Source organism: Rutilus rutilus, assembly GCF_951802725.1.
Source record: "Rutilus rutilus genome assembly, chromosome: 10".
Taxonomy (NCBI): domain Eukaryota; kingdom Metazoa; phylum Chordata; class Actinopteri; order Cypriniformes; family Leuciscidae; genus Rutilus; species Rutilus rutilus.
The window spans coordinates 4,187,124-4,201,439 of NC_140215.1; the positions used below are offsets into that span (position 1 = coordinate 4,187,124).

The 14,316-nt window shown below is 34.6% G+C and overlaps 2 protein-coding genes across 5 annotated transcripts in view; both read right to left on the reverse strand.

The window, feature by feature from the left end:
- grb14 (growth factor receptor-bound protein 14) overlaps positions 1-10,759 on the reverse strand; it is a gene marked incomplete at its 5' end in the record, with an annotated part of 86,109 nt that extends 75,350 nt beyond the window's left edge. The window contains one exon of the mRNA XM_084421577.1: positions 10,648-10,759. The remainder of the gene's footprint in view (positions 1-10,647) is intronic.
- A 1,459-nt stretch (positions 10,760-12,218) lies between these two features.
- cobll1b (cordon-bleu WH2 repeat protein-like 1b) overlaps positions 12,219-14,316 on the reverse strand; it is a 54,349-nt gene continuing 52,251 nt past the window's right edge. For 3 of the 4 annotated variants that reach the window (XM_084421696.1, XM_084421697.1, XM_084421699.1), the window contains one exon: positions 12,219-13,272. In XM_084421696.1, coding sequence (XP_084277822.1) covers positions 13,198-13,272 — 75 coding nt within the window. In that variant the 3' untranslated portion in view covers positions 12,219-13,197. The remainder of the gene's footprint in view (positions 13,273-14,316) is intronic. The other variant, XM_084421698.1, reaches the window with a different exon arrangement.

Consider the following 14,316-nt stretch of genomic DNA (forward strand, 5'->3'; position numbering starts at 1 on the left):
GCTCCCGGCACAGAGGGCGGAGCTTCAAGAGCTTCCGTGTGTGTGTGTGTGTGTGTGTGTGTGTGTGTGTGTGTGTGTGTGTGTGTGTGTGTGTGTGTGTGTGTTAGCAGCTCTGATTACCTCACGCAGACAGACACTAAAATGTCAGAAACTGTTCTGCCTTTTATGTTGTGAGTCAGAGAATGATGGAGAGACTCAAGAATGAGTGACAACGCAGTGTATAATGCAACAGGATGTTTCTGAATGGTTAGTTGACTATCTTCAAGTCTTTGATTAGCATAATCTGTCATGATAATCTATAAATCGCTCGTGTGGGAACTGTTGTGAGTGACATGCTATTGGATTTGTGTTACGTACTATATTGCATGTGAAAAGACGGATGCGACTGCTTGAGCAGACTCACAAATGTGCGACTACAACAACTACTACTTCCTCTTCTCAACATGGACTGCGTGTTCCTGGGGGCGGGGTTTATGTAAATTCTAGGGTTGGTGATGTCACTAACCCGGGAGGAATGTGGTGTAGTCCCAACCAGCCGTTTGTTGTAGTCCTTAAAAAGCAATTTCTTTAAAAGCAAATATCTCCCTTTGCTTTGAACTTTGAGCGTTGTAACTTTGCAGATGTTGTTTATGCTCAAACAGCAACATTACACACTAACTAAAGTTAGAAAAGTGAAATCATAATCAACCACCCCTTTAAGATATTATCATCATGGTTTTCTGTAAAGCTGCTTTGAAGCAATGCATATTGTGAAACATATTATTGGTATATATTATACAATATAAGTATCGCTGCATTTTATTCAGTGTAAGAATATTGAAATAGTGACTGTGTAAACATGATTTCAATTAAAAGTAAATGTTCATAAATATAGGCAATTAAAATAAAGTTGATGATCTTATTTATGTCTGTTTAGGTAATGTCAAATAAAACAGTCAGAAAATTAGCTGTCTTATTTTCAATATTAATCTGTAAATGTATTTAATTTATTTATATCATTTATGCATTAATTTTATATTTATGGCTGGCTGCAAAGGATGTTTTGACATATGAAGGGGGTCCAATCCTTAAAAAAAAAAAAAAAAAAATCAAAAATCTCATACAGTTGTTGAATGTCCTGGGACAAAAACAGGTTTCTGGAATGCTGTTGTTCTGTCCCAGTCAAATAACTGCCACTGTAAATCACTGACACGTTCGTTAAGGAACCGTCCCAACATGCATACTTCACATGTTTCACTTCATCTTTAATTGCAGTTCTTTGTTCTTCCAGTTTTGCTTTGCAGAATCAGCAAAAGCAGTGAAAACTTGTGGACTAAAAGATCATAAATGTGCATTATATTGTGGGATATTCCGTTCAAATCGATATCACGATGCACTGCGTGCCTCAATTTTCAATTTTACTTCACATGTATACAATTTTGTCAATAAATGCAAGCAGTCAGATATATGACCTGAACCTTTAATTTGACCTGCTCAAAGAAAACACGCTTCTTGAATGTATCAAACATCAAACAAAACTCAAGTCTGGGCACAGAAGACAACAGGAGCATTTAGAACACACAAAAGTAAATGCTAAAAGTGATCGCTGCCATTCATCCACGACATGAGACAGAAGCTCTGCCAGGCGTTAAAGGGTAACTCTCGCCAAAATGCAACATAGGGTCTTTTTGTTAATCTACCCGAGGCGAACTTTCGTTTAAAAGCATAATTAGAACGGAAACGGCACTTTTAAGTTTGACCGTATTTTCGGTCAAATTGCCTTGTGAATGGGAGTGCTTGGGTCACTTCTATGATAGCATCAAAATCGCTATTTTTAAAACACTAAGACGGCTCGACACAACATGAAACTTTGCTCAAAGTATCACCAGGAGCTCTACACATGAACTCCAGCATTGACAACATTGTGTACACAGAGTTTACTAAAAAGAAAAGTTTTGAACAACTGTTGTTGTTTCCAGCCGCCGGCATTTTGTCAGTCAAAACTAGTCGATTTCCGAATGCGAATGAACTGACTCTGAATTTTAGTATTGCTTCTTATATGAGGATCCTTTTTCAAATACAAGGTCAATATTGATTTTCACTAACGACAAAACAACTAATTATCCGTGAATTTATATGGAACTAAGCTTTAGGAGCTTTACATCTTTACTCTCCTCCCTGTTACGTTGCATATTTTTGACTGACAAAATGCCGGCGGACGGAAACACTAACTGATAAAGTGAGTCGTACAAAACCTTTCTTTTTAGTAAACTCTGTGTACACAAACAATGTTCTCAATGCTGGAGTTCATGTGTAGAGCCCCTGGTGACACTTCCAGCACAGTTTCATGTTGTGTCGAGCCTTCTTAGTGTTTTAAAAATAGCGATTTTTGATGCTATCATAGAAGTGACCCATTCACTCCCATTCACAAGGCAATCTGACCGAAAACGAAAATACGGTCAATCTTAAAAGTGGCGTTTCCATTCTAATTAAGCTTTTACACGAATGTTTGACTCGGGTAGATTAAAAAAAATTGCCTAGTTTGCAATTTGCGAGAGTTACGCTTTAACAGCTCGGGGTGAAACCGGCTGACGTGGTTTCTCAAGTTAGTGGTATTACCCCCAGCATGTTTTATTTGTGCGTGACATGATTTACACACAGCGTGTGTCTTCTCCAGGTCGTGCTTACCAGGTTGTTCATAAAAGCCGAAATGTGCCCAGATGTAGGCTTTTAAAGTAGTTGGAGCATTTTTTATTACTCACACTCGCGTCTCGCCTCCCTCTGCCATTCTATGCTACCGCGACAAAGAACGTACGCGACAAATGACGTCAGAATTATCAGTACATAGTTGCAACACACATTTGAAAAAGCGAGGCGCTAGAGAGCAGTATTCGTTTGAATGCAAAATACAATTTCACTACCCTGGAAATCCCGAGTTCTCACAAGAGCACACATTTAATTTGCTCAGCAAGTTACTCGGGTGTCGAGTAGTGATGCTCATTAAATATGCCCTTGTATCCGAGCTGCACCAATCACATTGGGTTATCTGATATAGGCGGGCTAGAGGCGAGATGACGACAGTGCTGTGACGTCCAAGTCATTAGTAAACATTGCAAGATGGCTATTGATGAACACCAGTTGTTTGAAACGGCTTTGGCCGCTACAATGAACGAGTTAGACTTGGCTTTTTATCTAAAAGAGGAACAGAAGACTGCGCTCGAATCGATCCTTTGCAAGAAGGACGGTTTCGCTGTTTTGCCGACCGGATACGGCAAGAGTCTAATCTACCAGTTAGCTCTGCTGGTAGCTAAGCGTATGGGGCTTGTTGTGATTGGTCGTAGTGTTATCCAATTGCGTGCAGTGAGATTTTCAAATGCATGCTTGGTGCCGCCCAATTTTCATTAGTCGATGCCAGACCCTTAGTCTTTCAGATTTGGGTCCGGATTTCCAGGCTACAATTTCACCGCAAGATGGGAGATATTCCTACACAGTGTACCTTTAAGGCGAGACACGGCAGGCAAAAACATTGGTTTTTTTTACTGGTAAATTTTGAGCTTTTTGGATATTTGTCTTCAATAACATGTCTTCTTTCAGACTTGTGGTGAAAAAAAGTCCGAAATACACATTTAGGTCTTTATTTTACTACACTTTGTCTGTTTGCGTCTGTAGATTTCTCATAAATTCAACAAAAGTTGCCATTCTTAATCATCCCGCTGCTCCGCGATCGCTGCCGGCACCCTGTCATCACACACACCGTTAGGAAGCTCTCTCTCTCCTGTACAATGCTGTCGGATCCAAATATGGTCATTTCCTTTTTATCAGCAACCAATCGTGAAAGTAAAAGGGCTGAATGCGCAATCTCATTGGCTGATGATAAATCTTTAAAGCCGTTTTCTCAAAATGACTTTTCTCTCATTCTCCAAGTCCGAAATCTCCACTTCAGCAGCACCTATATACACCAGACTTTCCAGTCTTGTACCTAGTTATATTATGAAGACATTTACAGAGGGATTTGTAAATATATTATTCCTAGCCTGATTTATATAACATTTTATTCAAAAAACATGGCGAAAATCATTTTTTTAAGGCTATTGACAGTATATTCTGATTTACAGGATAACAAAAGTAGATATCCATAAATCCCTCTGTAATTTTTTTCCCATTTAATATGTGAACACAATGAATTTTTTTTTTTAAACCTGGCTTTATCCAATACTCAGATTTATGCAAATATATGCAAATTAGCGCATATTTAATTAGATATTGCCTAATTTGCATATTTAAACATTAAATTACAGAAAACTTGTAATGCAGTTTTTTCTCATCTTAATGTACGTAATCAACTGGGAAAGTTTCATGGTGATATCTGCTAGTTAAAAATTTTACCCTATTCACCTACAGTGTCTCGCCTTAAGACAATAAGATGGAATTTTAGAGATAATTAAAAAGATTTTAAAGCCAACATGAAACTATATTTAATGCACCTTCTTGCTCTTATTGTGCTCAAATAAATTCCACTCCATTCTGGTAGTAACATCAACTTTTCATGATCCAATCAATTCCTGATGGATAAACTGAACATCCAGCTTGCGTTTTATCACAGTTTCACTCAGCAATACATGAGATTACAGCAGCAAAATATGGAAAAAAGCCAAAGCTTATGGAAGGATAAATATGAAAGCAGTCTAAATACTGTTTTCTTTTGTCTGAATTCCATGCTAATCTTTTTAATGGCAGAATGATAAGACAGTCTGTTTAATAAAGCCGGTTACATAACCCTCAACAGCTCAACAAGTCATATCATTCAATCATGCAGTCTTTTATCAGGAGATAAACGGAAAGTCTTTGAATACTAACTAAGAATGCAACAATCTCAAAAATGAACCTATGAAATACTGATAGGTAGACTTCAGATTGCTGCTCCGACAGAAATCGCTCTAAAGTCTCGCTTTCAGGGAAAAGATGTCTTTATTTTCTCGTAGACAGCCATGAGATTCAACAAAGAGCAAATTGAGACTTTACAGATTTCAGAAGAAAAAAAAAACCTCTTGAACATCTCCTGTGCTTTAAAAGAAAGCAATAGAGGGCAACAGTCGAGTTATGGAAGTATAAACTCCATTCAGTTTCTCCATAGGGAAAAAATTGATATTGAACGATAACTTATAAACCTATAAGGACAGCCCTACTGTGAGCTACGAGGATGTTAATACATGGTTTTGCTTCTGTTGAAGCGTCAGCCCACATTATTTCATATTTTTTTTTTTTAATTATCGTGCTTAAAGGGATATTTCATAGCTGGAAAGATGAATGTGTATTTAAATTGGGTCATTTATGTAGTAGAAATGTGAAATTATTTTAGAAGTTGGTGCCTTCTAGACTGAGAAAAGCCAGAAAATTAATTTTTGGCTCATGTGGATGAAAGACAACAACTCCCAGAATGCACTTGCTTCGCTGCCCTACGAGGACACTCCCAAGCCACGCCTCCCGGTTACAGAGGGCAGTATCGGAAGAAATGATACAGCTACTGATACAAAGCTTAATGCTAATCGGTGAAGTATCCCTTTCACAGTGGAATTCCTGGTGAAAAACTACACTTCCCATGATGCTCTTCCACCAGAGAGTCGAAAAAAGCAACACGCTCCAAAAGAGCTCTTTAGCTCCGCCCACTCCCACGAAGCACTGCCAATGTCTCTCAAATCTCAATCAAAATACTGAAATGTATTTTTATTTGATTATGCTGTTCGAAATTCTTCATGGGTTTGTAGTTCTTTCTATCACTTTTATGTTATGATTCACACATTGTAGCTGGTTGGTTTGGTTCATCATGGCTTATAATGCTTTATCAAATACTTTTTTTTTTTTTTTTAATCCCAATGGGAGAGAGGAATGGAAAAAATACTTCTGAAACCAACGCTGTTAAAAAGTGATTTTCCTCTAGGCTTTGCATAGCCTATTGGATCCATACATCTATAATTGAGGAGAATATGACAGCAAATTAAACAATATAAAATGATGTGCAATAAGGGCAGCATTGAAATAGGCTGTTACAATGCATTATTCTTTCACACATAATTATTTTACAAAATCACACCTAAATGAGTTTATGAGAATAAATCACACCTAAATGAGTTTAATAATCCACAAAACCTGGTGTGAATCAGCAGTTTCTGTCTTGAGCAATTCCACCTGTGCTTTACAAAGGCACACTGATAACACGAAACCAACTAACGAGAGAAATCCTGTACAGTGTGTTTACTTTACATTGGAATACGCTTCTTTCATTACGTCAGATCAGTTTATTGGTCTCGTTTCAAGTTCGGGTCATTCCTGTTATGCAGCAACGCTCTAACTTAAACAAAAAAGCTTTAGTCGTTGTAAGTAGGCTATTCATTAACGTATTCCATAAAATATACATCAGACTTCATAAGTGTGATCTGCATGGTGAGACACTTCAGCTTAATAATTCTATATGACTTAGATTTTTACATAACGCAAAAAATGTAAAAATAAAAAAAATAACAGGATGGAAATAAAGAGATCAAGTTAGAGCTTATTATGGATCCAATCGTACCATTTTCCCTCCAAAATGATGTCACTTCCTGGAGGATGATGGCATTAAGGAAGTGGCTTTTGTTAGTTAAAAGGATTTTGATGGAAAATAATATTGAGGGCACAGAAATATTCGTAAAATTATTACGGATTAAAACGATATCAAGAAAATGTTTTGTTTGAAACATTTTGATGTGAGAAAAGAACACATGGAATATTTCTTAGTCAACATGAATAAACTAACAACGAGGAATACGTTTGTTACAGTATTTATTGATCTTTGTTAATGCTACACTCTTAAAAGAAATGGTTCTATTTAGAACCAGAAATGGTTCTATCACCCGCTTCATATATGGAACTCCAAAATGGTTCTATATAGAACCATTTAAAAGGGTTCCATAAAAAGAACCCCAAATGGTTCTTTGAATCCAAGTTAGATGGTTCTTAATAGAACCATTTAAAGGTTCTTTATTATTAAACGAGTTATTATTAAATAAGAAAATATTAACAATCCAGAACGCAACGCATGTACGCCACCAGGGAGCATTTTTACGATTATTTGTTTTTAATGTTCCCTTCGATAGATTAAAACCATCACAATATGGTATACAAAATAAAGAAAACTCCTGGTTAGTTTATTTTTGTCTTCACAAAATGATTTGTCAAAAAGTTAAACTATAATATATTTTGAAATTTAAGTTTCATGCTAATGTACAGCTCATATTAATATTTGTTTACTCTTGTTTTTGACTACAGCAGTCATTCTCATGGGTCTTGACTCAAAAAGCTTTGTGAATGTGTTGTGTAATCTTTAGTTTACACTTCAGTCATAAAACATGAATTATAGAACCATTTTAATAAAAAAAGGTTCTTTGCTATGCAAGGGTTCTACATAGAACCATTTTTTGGTAAAAGGTTCTATTGGCCAAGTACTGAACCCTAGGCCCTAGGGTTCTATATAGAACCTCGAGGAACCCTTTTTTTTAAGAGTGTAGTTAATAAAAATACAGTTTGTTCATGTTAATCCTCAGTGCTAATGTTAACAAATACAGCTTTTGATGTTAATAATGTATTAGTAAATGTTGAGATTAATATTATTAACTAAGATTAACAAATGCTAGAAGTATTGTTCATTCTTAGCTCATGTTAACCAAACGAGTAATTAAACCTTATTGTAAAGTATGAAACTGCCTCAATTCAATTCTTCTCATGAAAATCACTCAACTGTGATATTATGATATTATCCATCTTTACAAACTGTGTCTTTAATATTGTATTCAATATAAGGCTATGGAAAGTCACTGCATAACAGGAATGACCCGTTTCATTTTCCTAAATAATCCCACGGGAGTGACGGCTCATTGGCAGTCAAAAGACAAAAAAAAGCCTGACTCTCTTTCCAAAATATTCCTAGGCCTGATTTGTTTTATATAGTCCTGAAATACAGAGCACATTTACTGCATGTAAAAGGTCTTTGTGAGAAGCGACGCTCCGTGAAACCAGTTGCTTGTGTCAATGCTTTGCAGGGAACCGGTTGAGGAGTGACCATCACATGGTCTTTTCATTTAAGCGCATGGACATACAAGAGCAGATAATTATAGCCTCGAACCATCACTACAATCGCTGCATTCACTCTGTAATGTGGCATTAACATGCAATCTTGTTGCTAACACACACTTGTGCTCGTCGACCGGCCAGGCGGAGCCACGAAGACCAGAGCGAGTTACAGAGACAGACTAACGGTTTGAGCTCTCTTCATCAAAGCGAAATATAATCCATATTTTTTTCTCAACAGCACATAAAAAAATTACAAATCAATAAAGAAATATAATAATAATAATAGAAACAATATCATTGTATTTCTTTCTTTATTTGTTAAATTTTTTAAATTGAAATAATAACAATAAAAAAAAAATATTTGTTTTTTTATTTTATTTAAATAATAATAATAATTATTGCACTGTAACAAAAAGTACAATCAACTTGAAAGTTTAAGTTATTTCAACTTAAATTAAATTAAACTGACTTAAAAAAAATTGTTGAATCTTTCATAACATAAAAAAAAGATAAAAATTGCTTAATTTATTTTGATGTTAAAGAAATGTAAAAACATGTTGTCATAACTTATTGATCATATCATTTTTCACATTGTATTTCTTTGATTTGTTTAATTTTTGTAATTTAAATAATAATAATATTATAAAAGTATTATTATTATATTACTTTATTGATTAAATTATTATAATCTAATTAATAATAATTATTAATAATATTATATTTCTTTATCAATTTGTTTAATATCGATCATTTAAATAATAATAACAATTATTATTATATTTCATTATTAGTTTGTTTATTTTTTATAATAATAATAAATAATAATAATTATAAAACTAAAACCATTAAATAAATATATTATTACTACAATAATAATGTTTTGCGGTCAAATATTTTATTATTATTACTTTCACTGAATTCTGTCCTTTTGAAGCATATGAATGCTTTCGTGCCTTAAAGACTGACTCTAGTATTTAAGATAAACTTACTCTCAACTGGTAAAAGGTAGAAAATATGTTGGTGACACTTCATTTTGATGGTCCCATTTAGACATTGCATCAAATGTAAGTAACTTTGCAACTACATGTCAACTATAACTCTCATTAGAGTATTAATAGACTGTTAATACTTTATTCTGATGCTCCTCAACAGACATTATAATGACTAGAAGTAACTTTGTAACTACAGTACATGTCAAGTTATTCTACTAACTCTAACCCTACCAGTCTAGTTAGTTGACATGTAGATGCAAAGTTACTTAAAGTCAACAGAATGTGTAACCAGTATGTTCTGTGAATAATTTTCTATTTAATGTAATATAATCTGGACGTACTCCATTTAACATTAGCAGGGTCATCAGAAAAGCATTCAGAATGGATTTAAAAGAGTTGAATCTCATTAAATAAATTAAAATCTCCATAATTACACCGAATTAGATCCGCCCTCAGCGCTTCAAGCACACGCCCTCTTTCCGAAACCACACCCTCCAAAGACCTGTCAGCCAACCACAAATCAGCTAAGCCAAACTCGTACAATTATTAGTTGGCAGAAGGACAAAACAAATCTGATTGCCTAAAACTTTGAAGAGTCGATGCTGTCACAGAAACAGCTGAGATATTCATGTGTTTATTATTAGGCCTATTGTTTAAGATATCATGTTAAAGATGTCCCTTATGAATAAAAGATATCGCATATTTCTGTAAAATTACTCATAAGGAACCTTTCATGCATGCATTTATTGAAAAATAAATAAATAAATAAATAACATTTGACACACTTTTGCTGCTTTACAACACTGCTATTTCGTTCGAGATATGCAAATCTAGATTCTTCAGAAAGTGGTATGAATATTGACTGACAGGGTTAGGGTTAATGTATCTTAATAATTTAAATCACTTACTTACCCTCACGTTGTTCCAAACCTGTATGAGTCTTTCATCTTTTGAACACAAAATAAGATAGTTTGATGTTTGATGTTGGTAACCAGACAGTTGATGGTAGCCACTGACTTTTATAGTATAGGGGAAAAAAAATAATACTATGGACGTCTGGTTACCAACATTCTTCAAAATATCTTATTTTGTGTTCAAAAGAAGAAAGAAACTCATACAGGTTTGGAAAAACATGAGTGTGAGTAAATGATGTCATTTTCCTTTTTGTGTGAACTGTTCCTTTAAATCGTCGCCTGCACTTCTCTGTCTGACAGAAGGTGGCGGTAGTTCAAGGGCCACTTTTACCTCAGAGCACTTTATCTTCTAATAAAACTCCAAACTGTTCAAATAAAATCCCGTAAATGTGCAGCATGCATTAAAATAAATATGCACCTAAATAGCATATTGCTATAAATGTAAATAGGCCTGGTAAATGGCACAACTTGTTGTAATAATGACTGACAGGATTCCTTAATTGATCTGACTTAGTTAAAGGGAAAATCCTGAAATAACTCCTGTATATTAATTAAGAGTTTGTTTATAAAACAAAAGCATGACACATATCAACGCATAGCTATACCTCATTGCACAAAATCATGTAGTCCTTACAGTAATGTTAAATGACACTTACGAGTCTCTTCTCGTCCAGAACAGCAGCTGTGCGCGGGAGTAGTTGTTTTGCTGACATATGCATATTTCACACACTACAGTACAGTACACTGTGTTACTGTACCGTGTTAAAGAGTGTCCCTGCCAAGCCTAAGATCCTTCAGACCGCACTTTAGTGTCGCATTTGAAGGCGTTGTGCTCGCACAGTCATGTGTGTTATCTGGCTCTGTACCTGCTTCTGCTCCGCGCGCGCTCCTGCGGCTCCAAACGCGACGTCACGATACTGAGCTGACACACACACACACACACACACACGAAGCGCGCGAGGATGCAATCTGATGTGCTCGTCTAAACAGAGAGAGAGAGAGAGAGAGAGAGAGAGAGAGAGAGAGAGAGAGAGAGAGAGAAATTACAATAAAGCAAGAGGTAGAAAATCCAAGAAAGAGATGAAGGAACTGCAAGAAAAGCTGAAAGGAAATGCAATAAAGATTAGGAAGAGGCAGAAAGATCTTTTAAAAAAAGATGAAGAAAATGTAAGTAGACAATGAAGAAACTGCAAGGCAGAGAAGAGAGGTTAAAATATGAAAAAAGAAAGTTGAAGAAATGCAAGATTAATAAAATAAATAAATAATGTACATGCAAATGAAAGATGAAGAAAATGTAAGAAAAGATGAATAAATTGCAAGACCGAAAATGCAAGGGGATGAAAATGCCAAAAAAAAAAAATAAAAAAGAAAAGAAAGAGGAAGTAAATGCAAGAGATAAAAAAAAAACAAGTGAACAGAAAAAAATGAACATGCAGCTAAAATAATGAAAGGAAGATTAATAAATTGCAAGACCAAAAATGCAAGGGGATGAAAATGCCAAAAAAAGAAAAAAGAAAAGAAAGAGGAAGTAAATGCAAGAGATAAAAAAAACAAGTGAACAGAAAAAAATGAACATGCAGCTAAAATAATGAAAGAAAGATTAATAAATTGCAAGACCAAAAATGCAAGGGATGAAACTGCAAGAAAAGAAAGATGAAGAAAATGCAAGAAGTGAAAAGAAAAAAATAAGACATTGTGAGACAAAGGTCTGAAAACAAGAAATATAAGAACATTTTAATAAAAAAATGGGAAAATTGCAGAGAAAGAAAGAAAGAAAGAAAGAAAGAAAGAAAGAAAGAAAGAAAGAAAGAAAGAAAGAAAGGGAATATTTTCTTCGACAGATGCCTTTTTGATGGTCACACACTTTGAGATCAGAATAATATCTGATCATTTCTTTATCAATGTTGTAGCTTCTGAATGCACACCGCTGCATTAAACCTTTATTGATGACAAACTGACAGTATCCTCCAGAAACATCACTAAAGTACAGAATCTTCCACGAATGTCTCTGCGCCTTTACAACAGCAGAATGACACAAATACATATAATAATATAAATATAATAAAGTGTCAGTCAAGTCAGTGTCGGATTGCTGTAATTGCTCCCTGTAAGTAAGCACAACTTCTTTATAGTGTTCACTACGAGGCTGAAATAAGACTTATCACACATTGACATCCTCACAGCGTCAAAAACATAAAAAAAAATAACACAATCAGAGGATACAAACTTTAAAAGTCAGTTATACTTTAATACAGAAAAGAGAGGAGAGTTGAATTCAAATGATACAGCAGTTTTCTCCTCAGAAGAAATGAAAAGCCCAGTGTTTTCTGTCTCGGCAACAGCTCTGATTAATCATTTGTTGTTGTGGGATCCAGAAAACCGTTCAATGTCGTAGCATATTATTATTTAAACATACTATAATTGCAGCCCATAATTACCGATACAGTCTGTACTAATGCTTGGCAAGGGATTAAGGATCAGGTGTGACTGAAGACGTTTCAGTACCATTTCTATTGGCTAATAATTACATAAATCAAATCTATAATAATTTAAACAAAATTAGGCCTCAAAATAGATCAGAGCATTTTCTTTCACATCTGCCTATTTACAAATTCATAATTCACATGTCAAGAAACAACACAAAAATATTTTTTTTATATATGATAACATCATTAGGATCTCTGTTATTTTTTATTGAGAGGGGAAATAGTGTAACAGATATTAAGAAAAAAAAAAAACTGAAATGTCCATCTGAAGAATAAATTAAAACTATAGTTCATCTCCACGCTATTTGAACAATCATAACTCATTTTTTATTACAAGAATAATTCGCTCAAAAAAAAAAAAAAAAAAAAAACATTCCTTTTTGTCCTTTTAGGAGCTTGAAAGATATGATATGGTCACTCTTAAGTGTTTATTTTTATTTATTTATATTTATTTTATATTATATTTAAGGCATGTTGTGGCTAATAAAAAAACTGCTGTGTGAAGAAAAACAAGAAAAAATCAAATAAATGATACAGCACACTGTGAAGGTGAAAGACTGCGCTCTACACAGTTCTGTCCAGATCCAGATAAAAAGTGCAGAAAGTCTTCTGATTTGTGAAACACCTAAAAATCATGATATTCTAATTACTGCAAAAAAAAAAAAAAAATCTGAAGACCTGCAGAATGTTTGAGGATTCTGTCAATGGAGGATTAATGCTTCATTCTTCCGCTGAATGAAACACTTCCGATATTCCCTTCAATGAAGGAGACGGCGCTAAAGATGCTTCAGACCCCTGTGGACAAAAGAAGATCACAAACAAACTTTACAATGAACAAATAACTTTAGTAAATGATTCGTCAGTTATTGATGGTGTGGTACATAAAGGACCTTTAATGGGTAACTCTTGCCAAAATTGAACCTAGGCTCTTTTTGTTAATCTACCCGAGGCAAACTTTCGTGTAAAAGCATAATTAGAATGGAAACGCCACTTTTAAGATTGACTGTACTTTCATTTTCGGTCAAATTGCCTTTTGAATGGGAGTGCATGACTATGATAGCATCAAAATGAACACTAAGGAGGCTCGACACATGAACTTGAGCATTGACTACATTGTTTGTGTACACAGAGTTTACTAAAAAGAAAGGTTTTGTACGACTCACTTTATTAGTTAGTGTTTCCGGTGGCTGGAATTTTGTCAGTCAAAAGTAGTTGATCTCCGAATGCAACACTAACTAATAAAGTGAGTCGTACAAAATCTTTCTTTTTAGTAAACTCTGTGTACACAAACAATGTTCTCAATGCTGGAGTTCATGTGTAGAGCCCCTGGTGATACTTCCAGCACAGTTTCATGTTGTGTCGAGCCTTCTTAGTGTTTTAAAAATTGTGATTTTTGATGCCATCATAGAAGTGACCCATGCACTCCCATTCAAAAGGGCATTTTGACCGAAAACGAAAATACGGTCAAACTTAAAAGTGGCGTTTCCATTCTAATTATGCTTTTACACGAAAGTTTGACTCGGATAGATTAACAAAAAGAGCCTAGGTTCAATTTTGGCGAGAGTTACCCTTTAAAGTAGGGGTGTCACAATATATCGCAATACAAAAATTAAACAATTTGTATCGTGGATAGTAACAATATCTATAGTGGATAGTTCACCCAAAATAAAAATTACTGTGTGTTTTCAGAGTTTTAGTGTCAGTACAACATTAAACTACTAAATATAATGTTGAATGTAATGTTTAATAATGATATGGGGGAATATTCCTGATAACGCCAAATGTCTTATGTTGTTACCAGTAAAAAGAGGCCTACATTATTTTAAATATATCTAGTCA